Source organism: Vidua chalybeata, unplaced genomic scaffold (genome assembly GCF_026979565.1).
Source record: "Vidua chalybeata isolate OUT-0048 unplaced genomic scaffold, bVidCha1 merged haplotype scaffold_303_ctg1, whole genome shotgun sequence".
Lineage (NCBI taxonomy): Eukaryota > Metazoa > Chordata > Aves > Passeriformes > Viduidae > Vidua > Vidua chalybeata.
This window is the reverse complement of record NW_026530396.1, coordinates 1-20,130: the sequence shown is the minus strand read 5'-3', so window position 1 is coordinate 20,130 and position 20,130 is coordinate 1. Positions and strand designations below refer to the sequence as shown.

At 56.2% G+C, this 20,130-nt stretch overlaps 1 protein-coding gene across 1 annotated transcript; it reads right to left on the bottom strand.

Annotated features, from left to right (window-relative positions):
• Positions 1 to 12,173: 12,173 nt before the first annotated feature.
• Positions 12,174 to 13,527, bottom strand: LOC128783394 (uncharacterized). The gene is made up of 9 exons (XM_053934034.1): positions 13,362 to 13,527; positions 13,084 to 13,236; positions 12,992 to 13,043; positions 12,819 to 12,960; positions 12,704 to 12,765; positions 12,632 to 12,661; positions 12,415 to 12,455; positions 12,333 to 12,363; positions 12,174 to 12,249 (listed from the first exon to the last, which is right to left on the bottom strand). Exons 1-9 carry the CDS (start codon positions 13,525 to 13,527, stop codon positions 12,216 to 12,218), a joined length of 711 nt encoding a protein of 236 aa, XP_053790009.1. The 3' UTR covers positions 12,174 to 12,215.
• Between the last annotated feature and the right edge of the window lie 6,603 nt (positions 13,528 to 20,130).

Here is a 20,130-nt window from a genome sequence, read left to right as displayed (position 1 = left end):
TGGGGTTTTTGGGGGGGGGATTTTTTTGGGTTTTTTGGGGTTATTTCTGTGCACTTTTGGGGATTGTTTTGTGAATTTTGGGCTGTTTTTTTGGGGTTATTTCTGTGTATTTTTGGGGGTTGTTTAGTGAATTTTGGGCTGTTTTTTGGGGGTTATTTCTGTGCATTTTTGGGGTTGTTTAGTGAATTTTTGGCTGGTTTTTTTGGGGTTATTTGTGTGTACTTTTGGGGGTTGTTTTGTGAATTTTGGGTTTTTTTGGGGGGGGATTTTTTTGGGTTTTTTGGGGGTTATTTCTGTGCATTTTTGGGGTTGTTTTGTGAATTTTGGGCTGTTTTTTTGGGGTTATTTGTGTGTACTTTTGGGGGTTGTTTTGTGAATTTTTGGGCTGTTTTGGGGGGTTTGGGGGGATTTTTGGGGGGATTTTTGGGGATTGTTTTGTGAATTTTTGGCTGGTTTTTTGGGGTTATTTCTGTGCACTTTTGGGGGTTGTTTTGTGAATTTTGGGGTTTTTTGGGGGGGGATTTTTTGGGTTTTTTGGGGGTTATTTCTGGGCATTTTTGGGGTTGTTTAGTGAATTTTGGGCTGTTGTTTTTGGGGTTATTTCTGTGCATTTTTGGGGGTTGTTTAGTGAATTTTGGGCTGTTTTTTGGGGTTATTTCTGTGCATTTTTGGGGGTTGTTTAGTGAATTTTGGGCTGTTTTTTGGGGTTATTTCTGTGTATTTTTGGGGGTTGTTTTGCGATTTTTGGGCTGTTTTTTGGGGGGTTATTTCTGTGCATTTTTGGGGGTTGTTTAGTGAATTTTTGGGCTGTTTTTTTGGGGGGATTTCTGTGTATTTTTGGGGGTTGTTTAGTGAATTTTGGGCTGTTTTTTTGGGGGGATTTCTGTGCATTTTTGGGGGTTGTTTAGTGAATTTTGGGCTGTTTTTTTGGGGTTATTTCTGTGCACTTTTGGGGGTTGTTTTGTGAATTTTGGGGTTTTTTGGGGGGGGATTTTTTTGGGTTTTTTGGGGTTATTTCTGTGCACTTTTGGGGGTTGTTTTGTGAATTTTGGGCTGTTTTTTTGGGGTTATTTGTGTGTACTTTTGGGGGTTGTTTTGTGAATTTTGGGGTTTTTGGGGGGGGGGATTTTTTTTGGGTTTTTTGGGGTTATTTCTGTGCACTTTTGGGGGTTGTTTTGTGAATTTTGGGCTGTTTTTTGGGGTTATTTCTGTGCACTTTTGGGGGTTGTTTTGTGAATTTTGGGGTTTTTGGGGGGGGGATTTTTTTGGGTTTTTTGGGGTTATTTCTGTGCACTTTTGGGGGTTGTTTTGTGAATTTTGGGCTGTTTTTTTGGGGTTATTTCTGTGCACTTTTGGGGGTTGTTTTGTGAATTTTGGGGTTTTTTTGGGGGGGGATTTTTTTGGTTTTTTTTGGGGTTATTTGTGTGTACTTTTGGGGGTTGTTTTGTGAATTTTGGGCTGTTTTTTTGGGGTTATTTGTGTGTACTTTTGGGGGTTGTTTTGTGAATTTTTGGGCTGTTTTGGGGGGGTTTGGGGGGATTTTTTGGGGGGATTTTTGGGGGTTGTTTTGTGAATTTTGGGCTGTTTTTTTGGGCTGATTTCGGGCGGTTCCGGGCCAGGTGGAGGAGCTGAAGGGCGAGAACGCCGCGCTCAGGGCGCAGCTGCAGCAGCGGGGCCTGGACGGGACCCCCGAGGGGACCCCGCAGTGACCGCGGCCCCTCCCCCACCCCGCGGGGACCCCTCCCCCACCCCCGCGGGGACCCCTCCCCCACCCCCGCCCCTCCCCCCGTTTGTAATTACCGTGATTGTAATTAATTCATTCCCGCGCTGCTTTTGTGTCGCACCGGGGGGGGAGGGGCGGGGGAGGGGGAGGGGGAGGGGGAGGGTGGGGGAGGGGCGAGCCCGGGAAATGGAAAAAACAAAAAAAACCCCCAAAAAACAAAAAAAAAAAAAACCCAAAAAAAACCAAAAAAAACAAACAAACAAAAAAAAAAACCCAAAAAACAAAACAAAAAACAAAAAAAAAAAAACAAAACAAAAAAAAACAAACAAAAAAATTTAAAAAAGCAAAAACAATTTAAAAGCACCCAAAAAACACCCCCAAAAAGAGAATTTAAAAAAAAAAATCCACCGCCAAATCCTCCCCAAAAAAATTAAAAAAAAAACAAAAAAAAACCAAAAAACGCTGAAAAAAACAAACCAGGAAACAAAAAAAAAAAAAAAAAAAAAAGAGAGAAATCCCAAAATTTGGGGAGTTTGGGATGTTGGGGGAGGGGAGGGGGAGGGGTGAGCCCGGGAAATGGAAAAACAAAAACAAAAAAAAAACCAAACAAACAAACAAACAAAAAACAAAAAAAAGCACACACAAAAAAACACAAAAAAACCAACCAAAAAAAAAAAGAAAAAAAAACAAAAAAAAACCCCACCATAACCCCCCCCAAAAAACAAAAAAAAAAACACCCAAAAACCCCCCAAAAACAAAATTAAAAAAAAAAATCCACCGCCAAATCCCCCCCAAAAAATAAACAAAAAGAAACAAAAAATTCCCTAAATTTGGGGAGTTTGGGGATGTTGGGGGAGGGGAGGGGTGAGGGAGGGGGAGAGCCCGGGAGGTGGAAGAAAAAAAACGCAAAAAACTCCAAAAAATTATTTAAAAAAAAAAAAATTAGCCAAACCACCCCCACCAAAAAAAAACCCCAGAAAAAAAACCACACACAAAAAAAAAAACCACAAAAAATACCCAAAAAAAACCAAAAGAAACTAAAAAAAAAAAAAAATCCGAAAAAAGAGAAATCCCAAAATTGGGGAGTTTGGGGATGTTGGGGGAGGGGTGAGCCCGGGAAAAGAAAAAAAAAACAAAAAACAAAAACCCACCAAAAATCCCCCCAAAACAAAACAAACAAAAAAAATCCCCCAAAAAACAAAAAAAAAAAAAAAAACCTAAAAAATTCCCAACAACCCCCAAAAAACTCGAAAAATCCCCCCCAAAAAAACCCAAAAAAAACAAAAAAAAAACCAAAACCAAAACAAAAATCCCTCCAAAAAAACAAGAGAAAAGCAAATTAAAACACCAAAGAAATAACAAAAAAAAAAAAACAAAAACAAAAATAACCCAAAAAGCGCCAAGAATTAAAAAAAAAAAAAAAAAAAAAAAAAAACCCAAAAAATAAAAAAAAAAACATAAAAAAACACCAAAAAATCCCACAAAAAATCCCAAAAAAGCCGAAATTTTGGGGTTGGGGCGGGTGGGGGAGGGGAGGGGTGGGGGAGGGGCGCGGCCGGGGCCACCCCGAATGTCGCAATTGTCACCGTCAGCGGCGACAGAGCGGCGCCAGGGCCACCCCCCCTTGGGGACAGTGCCACCCCCCCAGGACAGTGCCACCCCCCCTTGGGGACAGTGCCACCCCCCCAGGACAGTGCCACCCCCCCTTGGGGACAGTGACACCCCCCCTGGGGACAGTGCCACCCCTTGGGGACAGTGCCACCCCCCCAGGACAGTGCCACCCCTTGGGGACAGTGCCACCCCCCCTTGGGGACAGTGCCACCCCCTTGGGGACAGTGCCACCCCCCCTTGGGGACATTGTCACCCCTTGGGGACAGTGCCACCCCCCCTTGGGGACAGTGCCACCCCCCCTGGGGACAGTGCCACCCCCCCTTGGGGACATTGTCACCCCCTGGGGACAGTGCCACCCCCCCTTGGGGACAGTGCCACCCCCCCAGGACAGTGCCCCCCCCTGGGGACAGTGCCACCCCCCCTTGGGGACAGTGCCACCCCTTGGGGACAGTGCCACCCCCCCAGGACAGTGCCACCCCCCCTTGGGGACAGTGCCACCCCCCCTTGGGGACAGTGCCACCCCTTGGGGACAGTGCCACCCCCCCAGGACAGTGCCACCCCCCTTGGGGACAGTGCCACCCCCTTGGGGACAGTGCCACCCCCCCAGGACAGTGCCACCCCCCCTTGGGGACAGTGCCACCCCTTGGGGACAGTGCCACCCCCCCTGGGGACAGTGCCACCCCCCCTTGGGGACAGTGCCACCCCTTGGGGACAGTGCCACCCCCCCAGGACAGTGCCACCCCCCCTTGGGGACAGTGCCACCCCCCCTTGGGGACAGTGCCCCCCCTTGGGGACAGTGCCACCCCCCCAGGACAGTGCCACCCCCCTTGGGGACAGTGCCACCCCCCTTGGGGACAGTGCCACCCCCCCAGGACAGTGCCACCCCCCCTTGGGGACAGTGCCACCCCCCCAGGACAGTGCCACCCCCCCAGGACAGTGCCACCCCCCCTTGGGGACAGTGCCACCCCCCCTGGGGACAGTGCCACCCCCCCTTGGGGACAGTGCCACCCCCCCTGTTATTGTCACCCCTTGGGGACAGTGCCACCCCCCCTTGGGGACAGTGCCACCCCTTGGGGACAGTGCCACCCCCCCTGGGGACAGTGCCACCCCCTTGGGGACAGTGCCACCCCCCCTTGGGGACAGTGACACCCCTTGGGGACAGTGCCACCCCCCCTTGGGGACAGTGCCACCCCTTGGGGACAGTGCCACCCCCCCTTGGGGACAGTGCCACCCCCCCCTGGGGACAGTGCCACCCCCCCTGTTATTGTCACCCCTTGGGGACAGTGCCACCCCCCTTGGGGACATTGTCACCCCCCCTGTTATTGTCACCCCCCCCTGGGGACATTGTCACCCCCCCTTGGGGACAGTGCCACCCCCCCCTGGGGACAGTGCCACCCCCCCTTGGGGACAGTGCCACCCCTTGGGGACAGTGCCACCCCCCCTGGGGACAGTGCCACCCCCCCTTGGGGACAGTGCCACCCCTTGGGGACAGTGCCACCCCCCCAGGACAGTGCCACCCCCCCTTGGGGACAGTGCCACCCCCCCCCTTGGGGACAGTGCCACCCCTTGGGGACAGTGCCATCACCCCTTGGGGACATTGTCACCCCCCCTTGGGGACAGTGCCACCCCCCCTGTTATTGTCACCCCTTGGGGACAGTGCCACCCCTTGGGGACAGTGCCACCCCCCCTTGGGGACATTGTCACCCCCTGTCATTGTCACCCCCTCTGGGGACAGTGCCACCCCCCCTGTTATTGTCACCCCTTGGGGACAGTGCCACCCTCTCAGTGTCATCCTTTTGGGGACAGTGCCACCCCCCCACCGGTGCCACCCCCGTGTCCCCATCCCTGTCCCTGTCCCTGTCCCCAACCCTGTCCCCTGTCCCTGTCCCCATCATTGTCCCCAACTCTGTTCCCCATCCCTGTCCCCATTCTTGTCCCCTGTCCCTGTCCCCTGTCCCCGTTTCTGTCCCTGTCTCCTGTCCCCAACTCTGTCCCCATCCCTGTCCCCTGTCCCTGTCCCCTGTCCCCATTCTTGTCCCCTGTCCCTGTCTCCTGTCCCCGTTTCTGTCCCTGTCCCCATGCCCTCATCATTGTCCCCAACCCTGTCCCTGTCCCCTGTCCCTGTCCCCTGTCCCCATGTCCCCGTGTCCCCATCCCTGTCCCTATTTCTGTCCCCATGTCCCCATCATTGTCCCCAATCCTGTCCCCAACCCTGTCCCTGTCCCCTGTCCCTGTCCCCATGTCCCCATCATTGTCCCCAATCCTGTCCCCTGTCCCCGTTTCTGTCCCTGTCCCCTTGTCCCCATGTCCCCAGCCCTGTCCCTGTCCCCAATCCTGTCCCCGTTTCTGTCCCCTGTCCCCTTGTCCCCATGTCCCCAACCCTGTCCCTGTCCCCAATCCTGTCCCCTGTCCCCGTGTCCCCATGTCCCCATGTCCCCGTGTCCCCATCCCTGTCCCTTGTTCCTGTGTCTGTCCCCTGTCCCTGTCCCCATCATTGTCCCCAATCCTGTCCCCTGTCCCCGTGTCCCCATGTCCCCATGTCCCCGTGTCCCCATCCCTGTCCCTTGTTCCTGTGTCTGTCCCCTGTCCCTGTCCCCATCATTGTCCCCAATCCTGTCCCCAATCCTGTCCCCATCCCTGTCCCTGTCCCTGTCCCTTGTCCCTGTGTCTGTCCCTGTCCCCAATCCTGTCCGTGTCCCTGTCCCTCTGTCCCCAACTTTGTCCCCAAACCTGTCCCCATGTCCCTGTCCTGTCCCCATGTCCCCATCCCTGTCCCCTGTCCCTTGTTCCTGCGTCTGTCCCTGTCCCCATGTCCCCAACCCTGTCCGTGTCCCTGTCCTGTCCCTGTCCCCATGTTCCCATCATTGTCCCCAGCCGTGTCCCCGTTTCTGTCCCTGTCCCCATCCCTGTCACTGCCACCACTGCCACTGTCACCATCGGTGCCACATCGGTGCCACCATTGGTGGCATCAGTGTCCCCAGCAGTGCCACCATCGGTGTCACATCAGTGTCACATCAGTGTCACATCGGTGCCACCGTGGGTGTCACCACCAGTGCCAGCCCCGGTGTCCCCAGCAGTGTCCCCAGCGGTGCCACCTCGGTGTCACCCCGGTGTCCCCAGCAGTGTCCCCATCAGTGCCACCTCGGTGTCCCCATCAGAGCCACCCCCGTGTCCCCAGCAGTGTCCCCATCAGTGCCACCAGCAGTGTCACCCCGGTGCCACCCCGGTGTCCCCATCAGTGCCACCCCGGTGTCCCCAGCGGTGTCACCCCGGTGCCACCCCGGTGTCCCCATGGTGTCCCCATCAGTGCCACCCCGGTGCCACCCCGGTGTCCCCATCAGTGCCACCCCGGTGTCCCCATCAGTGCCACCCCGGTGTCCCCATGGTGTCCCCATCAGTGCCACCCCGGTGCCACCCCGGTGTCCCCATCAGTGCCACCCCGGTGCCACCCCGGTGTCCCCAGCAGTGCCACCAGCAGTGTCACCCCGGTGTCCCCATCAGAGCCACCCCCGTGTCCCCAGCAGTGTCCCCAGCAGTGCCACCAGCAGTGTCACCCCGGTGCCACCCCGGTGTCCCCAGCGGTGTCACCCCGGTGCCACCCCGGTGTCCCCATGGTGTCCCCATCAGTGCCACCCCGGTGCCACCCCGGTGTCCCCAGCAGTGCCACCCCGGTGTCCCCAGCGGTGCCACCCCGGTGCCACCCCAGTGTCCCCAGCAGTGCCACCCCGGTGCCACCCCAGTGTCCCCAGCGGTGCCACCCCGGTGTCCCGCCGCTGTCGCCGCCGCTGCCACCCCCTCGTCCCGTCGGCGCCACCCCAAGGCCACCGCGCGGCGCCACCGCCGTCTGTCCCCGCTGTCCCTCGGTGCCACCGCCCCCGAGGCCACCGCGATGTCCCCAAGGCCACCGCGTGCCCCTTCCCGGTGTCCCCCCCGCCACGTCCCCGCTGTCCCCTCCCGATGTCACCGTCAGCGGCGACAGAGCGGCGCCACTGCCACCCCCCCCCGGGGACAGTGCCACCCCCCCCCGGGGACAGTGCCACCCCCCCTGGGGACACTGCCACCCCCCCCCGGGGACAGTGCCACCCCCCCCCGGGGACAGTGCCACCCCCCCTGGGGACACTGCCACCCCCCCCCGGGGACAGTGCCACCCCCCCTGGGGACACTGTCACCCCCCCTGGGGACACTGCCACCCCCCCCGTGTCACTGCCACCCCTCTGGGGACACTGCCACCCCCCCTGGGGACACTGCCACCCCTCTGGGGACACTGCCACCCCCCCTGGGGACACTGCCACCCCTCTGGGGACACTGCCACCCCCCCTGGGGACACTGTCACCCCCCCTGGGGACACTGCCACCCCCTCAGTGTCACTGTCACCCCTCTGGGGACAGTGCCACCCCTCTGGGGACACTGCCACCCCCTCAGTGTCACTGTCACCCTTCTGGGGACACTGTCACCCCCCCGTGTCACTGCCACCCCCCCGGGGACACTGTCACCCCCCCTGGGGACACTGCCACCCCCACCTGGGGACACTGCCACCCCCCCCGTGTCACTGTCACCCCTCTGGGGACACTGTCACCCCCCCTGGGGACACTGCCACCCCCTCAGTGTCACTGCCACCCCCCCCCCGGGGACACTGCCACCCCCCCGGTGTCACTGTCACCCCCTCAGTGTCACTGTCACCCCCCGGGGACACTGCCACCCCTCTGGGGACACTGCCACCCCCTCAGTGTCACTGTCACCCCTCAGTGTCACTGCCACCCCCCCCCCCCCCGGGGACACTGCCACCCCCCCGGTGTCCCCGTGTCCCCCTCCCCGGTGTCACCTTCCCCCCCAGCCACGTCCCCCTTCCCCGATGTCCCCAAATGTCCCCAAGGTCCCTCCCCCCGTCCCCAGTGTCCCCAATCCCCCCAACAATGTCCCCAATCCCCCCAAATGTCCCCAATGTCCCCAATGTCCCCAAATGTCCCCAATGTCCCCAATGTCCCCAAATGTCCCCAAATGTCCCCAATGTCCCCAATGTCCCCAAATGTCCCCCAATGTCCCCAATCCCATTTCCCCCATTTTTCCCGATGTCCCCACTGTCCCACTGTCCCCAATGTTCCCTCTGTCCTCCCTGTCCCCTCTGTCCCCCCTGTCCCCACTGTCCCCAAATGTCCCCAAATGTCCCCAATCCCCACTGTCCCAATGTCCCCAATGTCCCCAAATGTCCCCAATGTCCCCAAATGTCCCCAATCCCCCCAATGTCCCCAAATGTCCCCAATGTCCCAAATGTCCCCAATGTCCCCAAATGTCCCCCAATCCCCCAAATGTCCCCAATGTCCCCAATGTCCCCAAATGTCCCCAATGTCCCCCAAATGTCCCCAAATGTCCCCCAATGTCCCCACTATCCCCAATGTCCCCACTATCCCAAATGTCCCCAATGTCCCCAAATGTCCCCAGTGTCCCCAAATGTCCCCCAATGTCCCCCAATCCCCCCAATGTCCCCACTATCCCCATCGTCCCCAAATGTCCCCAAATGTCCCCCAATGTCCCCAAATGTCCCCAATGTCCCCAATGTCCCCAAATGTCCCCAATGTCCCCAAATGTCCCCAAATGTCCCCCAATGTCCCCAATCCCATTTCCCCCATTTTTCCCGATGTCCCCACTGTCCCACTGTCCCCAATGTTCCCTCTGTCCTCCCTGTCCCCTCTGTCCCCCCTGTCCCCACTGTCCCCAAATGTCCCCAAATGTCCCCAAATGTCCCCAATCCCCACTGTCCCAATGTCCCCAATGTCCCCAAATGTCCCCAAATGTCCCCAAATGTCCCCCAATCCCCCCAATGTCCCCACTATCCCCAATGTCCCCAAATGTCCCCAATGTCCCCCAAATGTCCCCAAATGTCCCCCAATGTCCCCAAATGTCCCCAATGTCCCCAATGTCCCCAAATGTCCCCAAATGTCCCCCAATGTCCCCAAATGTCCCCAATGTCCCCAATGTCCCCAATGTCCCCAAATGTCCCCAAATGTCCCCAATCCCATTTCCCCCATTTTTCCCCAGTGTCCCCTCTGATGGGGACGTGTCCTGGGGGACACCTGGACACACCTGGGGACACTTGGGGACACCTGGGGGACACCTGAGCCCCCCTGGACACACCTGAGGACACCTGGGGGATACTTGGGGACACCTGAGGGACACCTGGGGACACCTAGACCTCCCCTGGACACACCTGGGGGACCCCTGGACACACCTGGGGACACCTGGGGACACCTGGGGACCCCTGGACACACCTGGGGACACCTGAACCCCCCCTGGACACACCTGGGGACATCTGGACACACCTGAACCCCCCCTGGACACACCTGGGGACATCTGGACACACCTGGGGACACCTGAGAGACACCTGGGGGACACCTGGGGGACACCTGGACACACCTGAACCCCCCCTGGACACACCTGGACACACCTGGGGTACACCCGAGCCCCCCCCCCGGCCGGCGGGAATCCCAAACTTGGCGTTTTTCCACCCAAAGCGGGAATGGGCGTGGCCGGGGCTGTGTGGGAGGGGCCGGGAATGGGCGTGGCCAGGTGTGTGGGCGTGGCCAGGTGGGGATAAAAGGTGCGCAGGGGCCGCGCCCCCCCCCGGGACGCGATGAGGCCGCTGCAGGTGCTGCCCCTCCCCCACCTGCTGCTGCTGCTGCTGCTCCTGCTGCGGAGCGCCGCGGGGCCCGCACACCTGGCGCAGGTGAGGCTCACCTGGGCGGGGGGGGGAACACCTGGATCGGGGGGAAATCACACCTGGATTTGGGGTTATTGAGGGGATTCACACCTGGCGCAGGTGAGGCTCACCTGGGCGGGGGGGGAAACACCTGGATCGGGGGGAAATCACACCTGGATCGGGGGTTATTGAGGGGATTCACACCTGGCGCAGGTGAGGCTCACCTGGGGTTGGGGGTCACACCTGGATTTGGGGTTATTGAGGGGATTCACACCTGGCGCAGGTGAGGCTCACCTGGGCGGGGGGGAACACCTGGATCGGGGGGAAATCACACCTGGATTTGGGGTTTACAGCTGGATTTGGGGGGAAATCACACCTGGCGCAGGTGAGGCTCACCTGGGCTGGGGGAATCACACCTGGATCGGGGGTTATTGAGGGGACTCACACCTGGATTTGGGGGATTCACACCTGCCGCAGGTGAGGCTCACCTGGGCGGGGAAATCACACCTGGATCGGGGGGGGTCACACCTGGATTGGGGGGAATTCAGGTGATTCACAGCTGGATTTGGGGGAATCACACCTGGCGCAGGTGAGGCTCATCCGGGCGGGGAATCACACCTGGATCGGGGGGAAATCACACCTGGATCGGGGGTTTACAGCTGGATTTGGGGGGAAATCACACCTGGCGCAGGTGAGGCTCACCTGGGCGGGGGGGAACACCTGGATTTGGGGTTATTGAGGGGACTCACACCTGGATTTGGGGGGGGTCACACCTGGATTTGGGGGGATTCAGGTGATTCACACCTGGATTTGGGGGGGTCACACCTGGCTCAGGTGAGGCTCACCTGGATTTGGGGGGTCACACCTGGCTCAGGTGATGCTCACCTGGATTTGGGGGGGGTCACACCTGGATTTGGGGGGATTCAGGTGATTCACACCTGGATTTGGGGGGTCACACCTGGCTCAGGTGAGGCTCACCTGGATTTGGGGGGTCACACCTGGCTCAGGTGATGCTCACCTGGATTTGGGGGGGGTCACACCTGGATTGGGGGGGGTCACACCTGGCTCAGGTGATTCACACCTGGATTTGGGGGGGTCACACCTGGATTTGGGGGGGGGTCACACCTGGCTCAGGTGATTCACACCTGGATTTGGGGGGGTCACACCTGGATTTGGGGGGGGGGTCACACCTGGCTCAGGTGATTCACACCTGGATTTGGGGGGGTCACACCTGTCCCCTCCCCCCAGCCCCAGGTGGCCCCGGAGTCGCCGCTGGAGCCGAAAGCCCCGGGCCCGATGGGGGATGGGCAGGTGAGTGAGCGCCAGGTGTGCGGGGGGACCTCACCTGGGACTGGGGTGACAGGTGACACCTGGGATTTGGGGTTCCAGGTAACCCTCACCTGGACTTTGGGGTTCCAGGTGTCCCTCACCTGGATTTTGGGGTCCCAGGTAACCTTACCTGGGATTTGGGGTTCCAGGTAACCCCACCTGGACTTTGGGGTTCCAGGTATTCACACCTGGGGTTTGGGGTTTCCCAGGTAACCTCACCTGGATTTCAGGTGTTTCCAGGTAACCCCACCTGGATTTTGGCCTTCCAGGTATTCACACCTGGGATTTGGGGTTCCAGGTGTCCCTCACCTGGGATTTGGGGTTCCAGGTAACCTCACCTGGGATTTGGGGTTCCAGCTGTCCCTCACCTGGGATTTCAGGTGTTTCCAGGTGTCCCTCACCTGGAGTTTGGGGTTTCCCAGGTAACCTCACCTGGATTTTGGGGTCCCAGGTAACCTCACCTGGGATTTGGGGTTCCAGGTATTCACACCTGGGATTTCAGGTGTTTCCAGGTGTCCCTCACCTGGGATTTGGGGTTCCAGGTAACCTCACCTGGATTTCAGGTGTTTCCAGGTAACCTCACCTGGGATTTGGGGTTTCCCAGGTAACCTCACCTGGATTTCAGGTGTTTCCAGGTAACCTCACCTGGATTTTGGGGTTCCAGGGCCCCCCCGGGCCCCACCCCCTGAGCCGCTTCCCCTCACCTGCAGCTCACCTGGGCGCGGCGCCGCCGGCACAGCCCCCACTTCCCGCTCTGCTCCTTCTGCTGCAACTGCTGCCGCAACCGCGGCTGCGGCTTCTGCTGCCGCACCTGAGCGCACCTGGGCGCACCTGGGCGCACCTGGGCACAGCTGAGCCTCACCTGAGCGCACCTGGGCGCACCTGGGCGCACCTGGGCGCACCTGGGCACAGCTGAGCCTCACCTGAGCGCACCTGGGCACAGCTGGGCACAGCTGAGCCTCACCTGAACCTCACCTGAACCTCACCTGAGCGCACCTGGGCGCACCTGGGCACAGCTGGGCACAGCTGGGCACTGCTGAGCCTCACCTGAGCGCACCTGGGCACAGCTGGGCACAGCTGAGCCTCACCTGAGCGCACCTGGGCGCACCTGGGCACAGCTGAGCCTCACCTGAGCGCACCTGGGCACACCTGGGCACAGCTGGGCACACCTGGGCACAGCGGGGCCTCACCTGAGCCTCACCTGAACCTCACCTGAGCGCACCTGAGCGCACCTGGGCACACCTGGGCACAGCTGAGCCTCACCTGAACCTCACCTGGGCACACCTGGGCACACCTGGGCACAGCTGGGCACAGCTGGGCACAGCTGGGCCTCACCTGAGCCTCACCTGAACCTCACCTGAGCGCACCTGGGCACACCTGGGCACAGCTGAGCCTCACCTGAGCGCACCTGGGCACAGCTGGGCCTCACCTGAGCCTCACCTGAACCTCACCTGGGTGCACCTGGGCGCACCTGAGCACACCTGGGCACACCTGGGCACAGCTGAGCCTCACCTGAGCGCACCTGGGCGCACCTGGGCACAGCTGGGCACAGCTGAGCCTCACCTGAGCGCACCTGGGCACACCTGGGCACACCTGGGCACAGCTGGGCACAGCTGGGCACAGCTGGGCCTCACCTGAGCCTCACCTGAACCTCACCTGAGCGCACCTGGGCGCACCTGAGCACACCTGGGAACACCTGGGCACACCTGAGCACACCTGGGAACACCTGGGCACAGCTGAGCCTCACCTGAGCGCACCTGGGCGCACCTGAGCACACCTGGGCACACCTGGGCACACCTGAGCACACCTGGGCGCACCTGGGCACAGCTGAGCCTCACCTGAACCTCACCTGAGCGCACCTGAGCGCACCTGGGCACAGCTGGGCACAGCTGGGCCTCACCTGAGCCTCACCTGAACCTCACCTGAGCGCACCTGGGCACACCTGGGCACAGCTGAGCCTCACCTGGGTGCGCCCGGGCACACCCGAGCCTCACCTGGACACACCTGAACTGCACCTGAGTGCACCTGGCACACCTGATCCCACCTGGACCCACCTGAGACGACCCCCCCGGCCCACCTGAGCCCACCTGAGCCCACCTGGGCACACCTGGGCACACCTGGGCACACCTGGGCACACCTGAGCCCCCCTATTTATTACCTGTGCCCCCATTAAAGGTGTTTTCTAAAGGCCTCGCCTGGTTCTGGGGGGTCCGGGCGGTTTTGGGGGGGCTCAGGTGGGCGGGGGGGGGGCTCAGGTGAGGTTTGGGGGGTCCCAGGTGAACTTTGGGGGGGTCTCAGATGGATTTGGGGGGGGTCTCAGGTGGATTTTGGGGGGTTCAGGTGGATTTTGGGGGGTGAGGTTTGGGGGGTTCAGGTGAATTTTGAGGGGCTCCCAGGTGAGGTTTGGGGGATCTCAGGTGGATTTGGGGGTCTCAGGTGAAGTTTGGGGGGTCCCAGGTGAAGTTTGGGGGGATCTCAGGTGGATTTGGGGGGTCCCAGGTGAACTTTGGGGGGTCCCAGATGGATTTGGGGGGTCCCAGGTGATTTTAAGGGGTCCCAGGTGGATTTGGGGGAGCTCAGGTGAGGTTTGGGGGGTCGCAGGTGAACTTTGGGGGTCTCAGGTGAACTTTGGGGGATCTCAGGTGAGGTTTGGGGGTCCCAGGTGAATTTGGGGCTCCCAGGTGAAGTTTGGGGGGCTCAGGTGAGGTCTGGGGGCTCCCAGGTGAAGTTTGGTGGTCCCAGGTGTAATTTTGGGGGGTCTCAGGTGGATTTGGGGCTTCCCAGGTCATTTTTAAGGGGTCCCAGGTGGATTTGGGGGAGCTCAGGTGAGGTTTGGGGGGTTCCAGGTGGATTTGGGGGTCTCAGGTGAACTTTGGGTGGTCTCAGGTGAATTTTGGGGGGTCTCAGGTGGATTTTGGGGGATCTCAGGTGGATTTGGGGGGTCCCAGGTGAAGTTTGGGGGGTCCCAGATGGATTTGGGGGGTCCCAGATGATTTTAAGGGGTCCCAGGTGAACTTTGGGGGTTCCAGGTGAACTTTGGGGGGGTCCCAGGTGAATTTGGGGGTCTCAGGTGAAATTTTGGGGGGTTCAGGTGATTTTGGGGGGTCCCAGGTGAATTTGGGGGTCCCAGGTGAACTTTGGGGGTTCCAGGTGAATTTGGGGGTCCCAGGTGAAGTTTGGGGGGGTCCCAGGTGGATTTGGGGTGTCCCAGGTGGATTTGGGGGGTCCCAGATGGATTTGGGTGTCCCAGGTGATTTTAAGGGGTCCCAGGTGGATTTGGGGGAGCTCAGGTGAGGTTTGGGGGGTCCCAGGTGAATTTTGAGGGGCTCCCAGGTGAACTTTGGGGGTCTCAGGTGGATTTGGGGGGTCCCAGGTGAATTTGGGGGTCTCAGGTGAACTTTGGGGGGGGTCCCAGATGGATTTGGGGGGTCCCAGGTGAATTTGGGGCTCTCAGGTGAGGTTTGGGGGGTCCCAGGTGAACTTTGGGGGGTCTCAGATGGATTTGGGGGGGTCCCAGGTGAATTTGGGGGGCTCAGGTGAATTTTGGGGGGTCCCAGGTGAAGTTTGGGGGGTCCCAGATGGATTTGGGTGTCCCAGGTGATTTTAAGGGGTCCCAGGTGGATTTGGGGGAGCTCAGGTGAGGTTTGGGGGGTCCCAGGTGAATTTTGAGGGGCTCCCAGGTGAACTTTGGGGGGTCTCAGGTGGATTTGGGGGGGTCCCAGGTGAATTTGGGGGTCTCAGGTGAACTTTGGGGGGGGTCCCAGATGGATTTGGGGGGTCCCAGGTGAATTTGGGGCTCTCAGGTGAGGTTTGGGGGGTCCCAGGTGAACTTTGGGGGGTCTCAGATGGATTTGGGGGGGTCCCAGGTGAATTTGGGGGGCTCAGGTGAATTTTGGGGGTCCCAGGTGAAGTTTGGGGGGTCCCAGATGGATTTGGGGGGTCCCAGGTGATTTTAAGGGGTCCCAGGTGAACTTTGGGGGGGGTCCCAGGTGAATTTGGGGGTCTCAGGTGAAGTTTTGGGGGGTTCAGGTGATTTTGGGGGGTCCCAGGTGAACTTTGGGGGGGTCCCAGGTGGATTTGGGGTGTCCCAGGTGGATTTGGGGGGTCCCAGATGGATTTGGGTGTCCCAGGTGATTTTAAGGGGTCCCAGGTGGATTTGGGGGAGCTCAGGTGAGGTTTGGGGGGTCCCAGGTGAATTTTGAGGGGCTCCCAGGTGAACTTTGGGGGGGTCCCAGGTGAATTTGGGGGTCTCAGGTGGACTTTGGGGGGTCCCAGGTGAACTTTGGGGGGTCCCAGGTGAATTTGGGGGTCCCAGGTGAACTTTGGGGGGGTCCCAGGTGAATTTGGGGGTCTCAAGTGAAATTTTGGGGGGTCCCAGGTGAATTTGGGGGGTCCCAGGTGAACTTTGGGGGGGTCCCAGGTGAAGTTTGGGGGGTCCCAGATGGATTTGGGGGGTCCCAGGTGATTTTAAGGGGTCCCAGGTGAATTTGGGGGGTCCCAGGTGAATTTGGGGGGTCCCAGGTGAATTTGGGGGGTCCCAGGTGAAATTTGGGGGTCCCAGGTGAGGTTTGGGGGTCCCAGGTGAAGTTTGGGGGGGTCCCAGGTGAATTTGGGGGTCCCAGGTGAACTTTGGGGGTCCCAGGTGATTTTAAGGGGTCCCAGGTGAATTTGGGTGGTCCCAGGTGAACTTTGGGGGTCCCAGGTGGATTTGGGGGTTCCCGCCCCCATTTTTCACCTTTTTCAGCCCCATTTTTGGGCTCTTTTGTTCATTTTTTGATGTTTTTCACCCCCATTTTTTACCTTTCCCACCCCATTTTTTTTTGCCCTTTTCACCCCCATTTTTGGGTTACTTTTGAACATTTTTTTTCCTTTTTCACCCCCATTTTTTACCTTTCCCACCCCTATTTTTTCCTACTTTTGCTCGGTTTTTTTTACTTTTCCCACCCCCATTTTTCCCTTTTTCCCCATTTTTCCCTTTTTCCCCATTTTCCCTTTTTCCACCCCCATTTCCCGTCCATTTCCCTCATTTTTTGCTGCTTTTCACCCCCTTTTTTTTTCATTTTTTTTCATTTTTCACCCCATTTTTTCCCTTTTTCACCCCATTTTCCGGCTATTTTACTCATTTTTTCCCTTTTTCACCCCATTTTTTCCCTTTCCCCCCCCATTTTCCCTTTTTCCACCCCCATTTCCCGTCCATTTCCCTCATTTTTTGCTGCTTTTCACCCCCGTTTTTTTAAATTTTTTTCATTTTCCACCCCCATTTTTCCCTTTCCCCCCCATTTTTCCCTTTCCCCCCATTTTACCTTTCCCACCCCCATTTTTTCCATTTTTCACCCCATTTTTCCCTTTTTTCACCCCACTTTCCGGCTATTTTACTCATTTTTCCCTTTTCCACCCCATTTTTTTCCCTTTTCCCCCCATTTTTTCCCTTCCCCCCCATTTTTCCCTTTTTCCACCCCCATTTCCCGTCCATTTCCCTCATTTTTTGCTGCTTTTCACCCCCTTTTTTTTTCATTTTTTTTCATTTTTCACCCCATTTTTTCCCTTTTTCACCCCATTTTCCGGCTATTTTACTCATTTTTTCCCTTTTTCACCCCATTTTTTCCCTTTCCCCCCCCATTTTCCCTTTTTCCACCCCCATTTCCCGTCCATTTCCCTCATTTTTTGCTGCTTTTCACCCCCGTTTTTTTTAATTTTTTTCATTTTCCACCCCCATTTTTCCCTTTTTCATCCCATTTTTCCTTTTCCACCCCATTTTTCCCCTTTTCAACCCATTTTTCCCTTTCCCACCCCCTTTTTTTCCCTTTCCCCCCCATTTTTTCCCCTTTCCACCCCATTTTTCCCCTTTCCACCCCATTTCTCCCTTTTTCACCCCATTTTTCCCTTTTTTCACCCCATTTTTTTCATTTTTCATCCCATTTTTTCCATTTTCCACCCCCATTTTCCCTTTTTCACCCCATTTTTCCCCCCCCCCCCCCCCATTTTCCGGCTATTTTACTCATTTTTTCCCTTTTTCCCCCCATTTTCCCTTTCCCCCCCATTTTCCCCTTTTTCCACCCCCATTTCCCGTCCATTTCCCTCATTTTTTGCTGCTTTTCACCCCCGTTTTTTTAAATTTTTTTCATTTTCCACCCCCATTTTTCCCTTTCCCCCCCATTTTTCCCTTTCCCCCCCATTTTACCTTTCCCACCCCCATTTTTTCCATTTTTCACCCCATTTTTCCCTTTTTTCACCCCACTTTCCGGCTATTTTACTCATTTTTCCCTTTTCCACCCCATTTTTTTCCCTTTTCCCCCCATTTTTTCCCTTCCCCCCCATTTTTCCCTTTTTCCACCCCCATTTCCCGTCCATTTCCCTCATTTTTTGCTGCTTTTCACCCCTTTTTTTTTCTTTTTTTTTTCATTTTTCACCCCATTTTTTCCCTTTTTCACCCCATTTTCCGGCTATTTTACTCATTTTTTCCCTTTTTCCCCCCATTTTCCCTTTCCCCCCATTTTCCCTTTTTCCACCCCCATTTCCCGTCCATTTCCCTCATTTTTTGCTGCTTTTCACCCCCGTTTTTTTAAATTTTTTTCATTTTCCACCCCCATTTTTCCCTTTCCCCCCCATTTTTCCCTTTCCCCCCCATTTTACCTTTCCCACCCCCATTTTTTCCATTTTTCACCCCATTTTTCCCTTTTTTCACCCCACTTTCCGGCTATTTTACTCATTTTTCCCTTTTCCACCCCATTTTTTTCCCTTTTCCCCCATTTTTCCCTCCCCCCCATTTTCCCTTTTTCCACCCCCATTTCCCGTCCATTTCCCTCATTTTTTGCTGCTTTTCACCCCCTTTTTTTTTCATTTTTTTTCATTTTTCACCCCATTTTTTCCCTTTTTCACCCAATTTTCCGGCTATTTTACTCATTTTTTCCCTTTTTCACCCCATTTTTTCCCTTTCCCCCCATTTTCCCCTTTTTCCATCCCCATTTCCCGTCCATTTCCCTCATTTTTTGCCGTTTTTCACCCCCGTTTTTTTCATTTTTTTCATTTTTCACCCCCGTTTTTTTCATTTTTTCCCATTTTCACCCCCGTTTTTTTCATTTTTTCCCATTTTCACCCCCGTTTTTTTCATTTTTTCCCGTTTTTCACCCCTGTTTTTTTCATTTTTTTCATTTTTCTCCCCCGTTTTTTTCATTTTTTTCATTTTTCACCCCCGTTTTTTTCATTTTTTCCCATTTTCACCCCCGTTTTTTTCATTTTTTTCATTTTTCACCCCCGTTTTTTTCATTTTTTTCATTTTTCACCCCCGTTTTTTTCATTTTTTTCATTTTTCACCCCCGTTTTTTTCATTTTTTCCCATTTTCACCCCTGTTTTTTTCATTTTTTTTCATTTTTCACCCCCGTTTTTTTCATTTTTTGCCGTTTTTCACCCCCGTTTTTTTCATTTTTCCCATTTTCACCCCCGTTTTTTTCATTTTTTCCCATTTTCACCCCCGTTTTTTTCATTTTTCCCCATTTTCAGCCCCGTTTTTTCCCGTTTTTAGCCCAAATCCGCGCCCCCGCGGGCGGAGCCTTTATTGGGGGGGGGTTCCGGCCCGGATTTTGGGGTGAAATCCCCGGATTTTGGGGTCACTGCTCGCCCTGCCACCAGTGGTAGAGCTGGTCCGTCAGGATCCCGGTGTAGGTGACCACGGCCGTGGCGCCCTGCTCGTACGCGGTTCTGGGGGAAAAAACCCGGATTTTGGGTCAGCCCACCAAAAATCACCAGTTTGGGGGGAAAAAAACCGATTTGGGGGGGGAAAAATCCGGATTTTGGGGAAAAAACCCGAGATTTTGGGGGGGGAACCGCGATTGTGGGGGGAAAAAACCCGGATTTTGGGTCAGCCCACCAAAAATGACCAGTTTGGGGGGAAAAAAACCGATTTTGGGGGGGAAAACCTCGATTTTGGGGAAAAAACCCGAGATTTTGGGGGGGAAAAAATCCCGATTTTGGGGGGAAAACCTCGATTTTTTTGGGGAAAAAAGGTGGTTTTAGGGGGGTTTTGTGGGGGAAAAAATCCCGATTTTGGGTCAGCCCACCAAAAATGACCAGTTTGGGGAAAAAACCCGATTTTGGGGGGGAAAACCTCGATTTTGGGGGGAAAAATCCGGATTTTGGGGAAAAAACCCGAGATTCTGGGGGGAAAAAACGCGATTTTGGGGGAAAAAAATCCGGATTTTGGGTCAGCCCACCAAAAATGACCAGTTTGGGGGGAAAATCCCCGATTTGGGGAAAAAAAAACAGATTTGGGGGAAAACCCCAGATTTTGGGGGGAAAAATCCGGATTTTGGGGGGGAAAAACCCCGATTGTGGGGGGGAAAACATCCCGATTTTGGGTCAGCCCACCAAAAATGACCAGTTTGGGGAAAAAAACCGATTTTGGGGGGAAAAATCCCGATTTTGGGTCAGCCCACCAAAAATGACCAGTTTGGGGGGAAAAAACGCGATTTTGGGGGGAAAAAATCCGGATTATGGGGGGAAAAATCGGGATTTTTGGGGGAAAACTCCCGATTTTGGGGGGAAAAAGCCCGAATTTGGGAAAAAAACCCCAGATTTTGGGGGAAAAACCTCCAGATTTGGGGGGGAAAAGAACCGGTTTTGGGTCAGCCCAACAAAAATGACCAGTTTGGGGGGAAAAACCCAGATTTTGGGGGGGAAAACCTCGATTTTGGGGGGAAAAACCCAGATTTTGGGGGGGGAAAACCCCGATTGTGGGGGGGAAAAAAATCCCGATTTTGGGTCAGCCCACCAAAA

Coding starts and splice junctions, on each gene's coding strand:
- LOC128783394 (XM_053934034.1), bottom strand. CDS start 13,527: ATGGGGGCACAGGTAATAAATAGGGGGGCTCAGGTGTGCCCAGGTGTG. Junction 13,044..13,083: donor TGAGGCTCAGCTGTGCCCAG/GTGTTCCCAGGT, acceptor AGGTGTTCCCAG/GTGTGCTCAGGTGCGCCCAG. Junction 12,766..12,818: donor GTGTGCTCAGGTGCGCCCAG/GTGCACCCAGGT, acceptor AGCTGTGCCCAG/GTGCGCTCAGGTGAGGCTCA.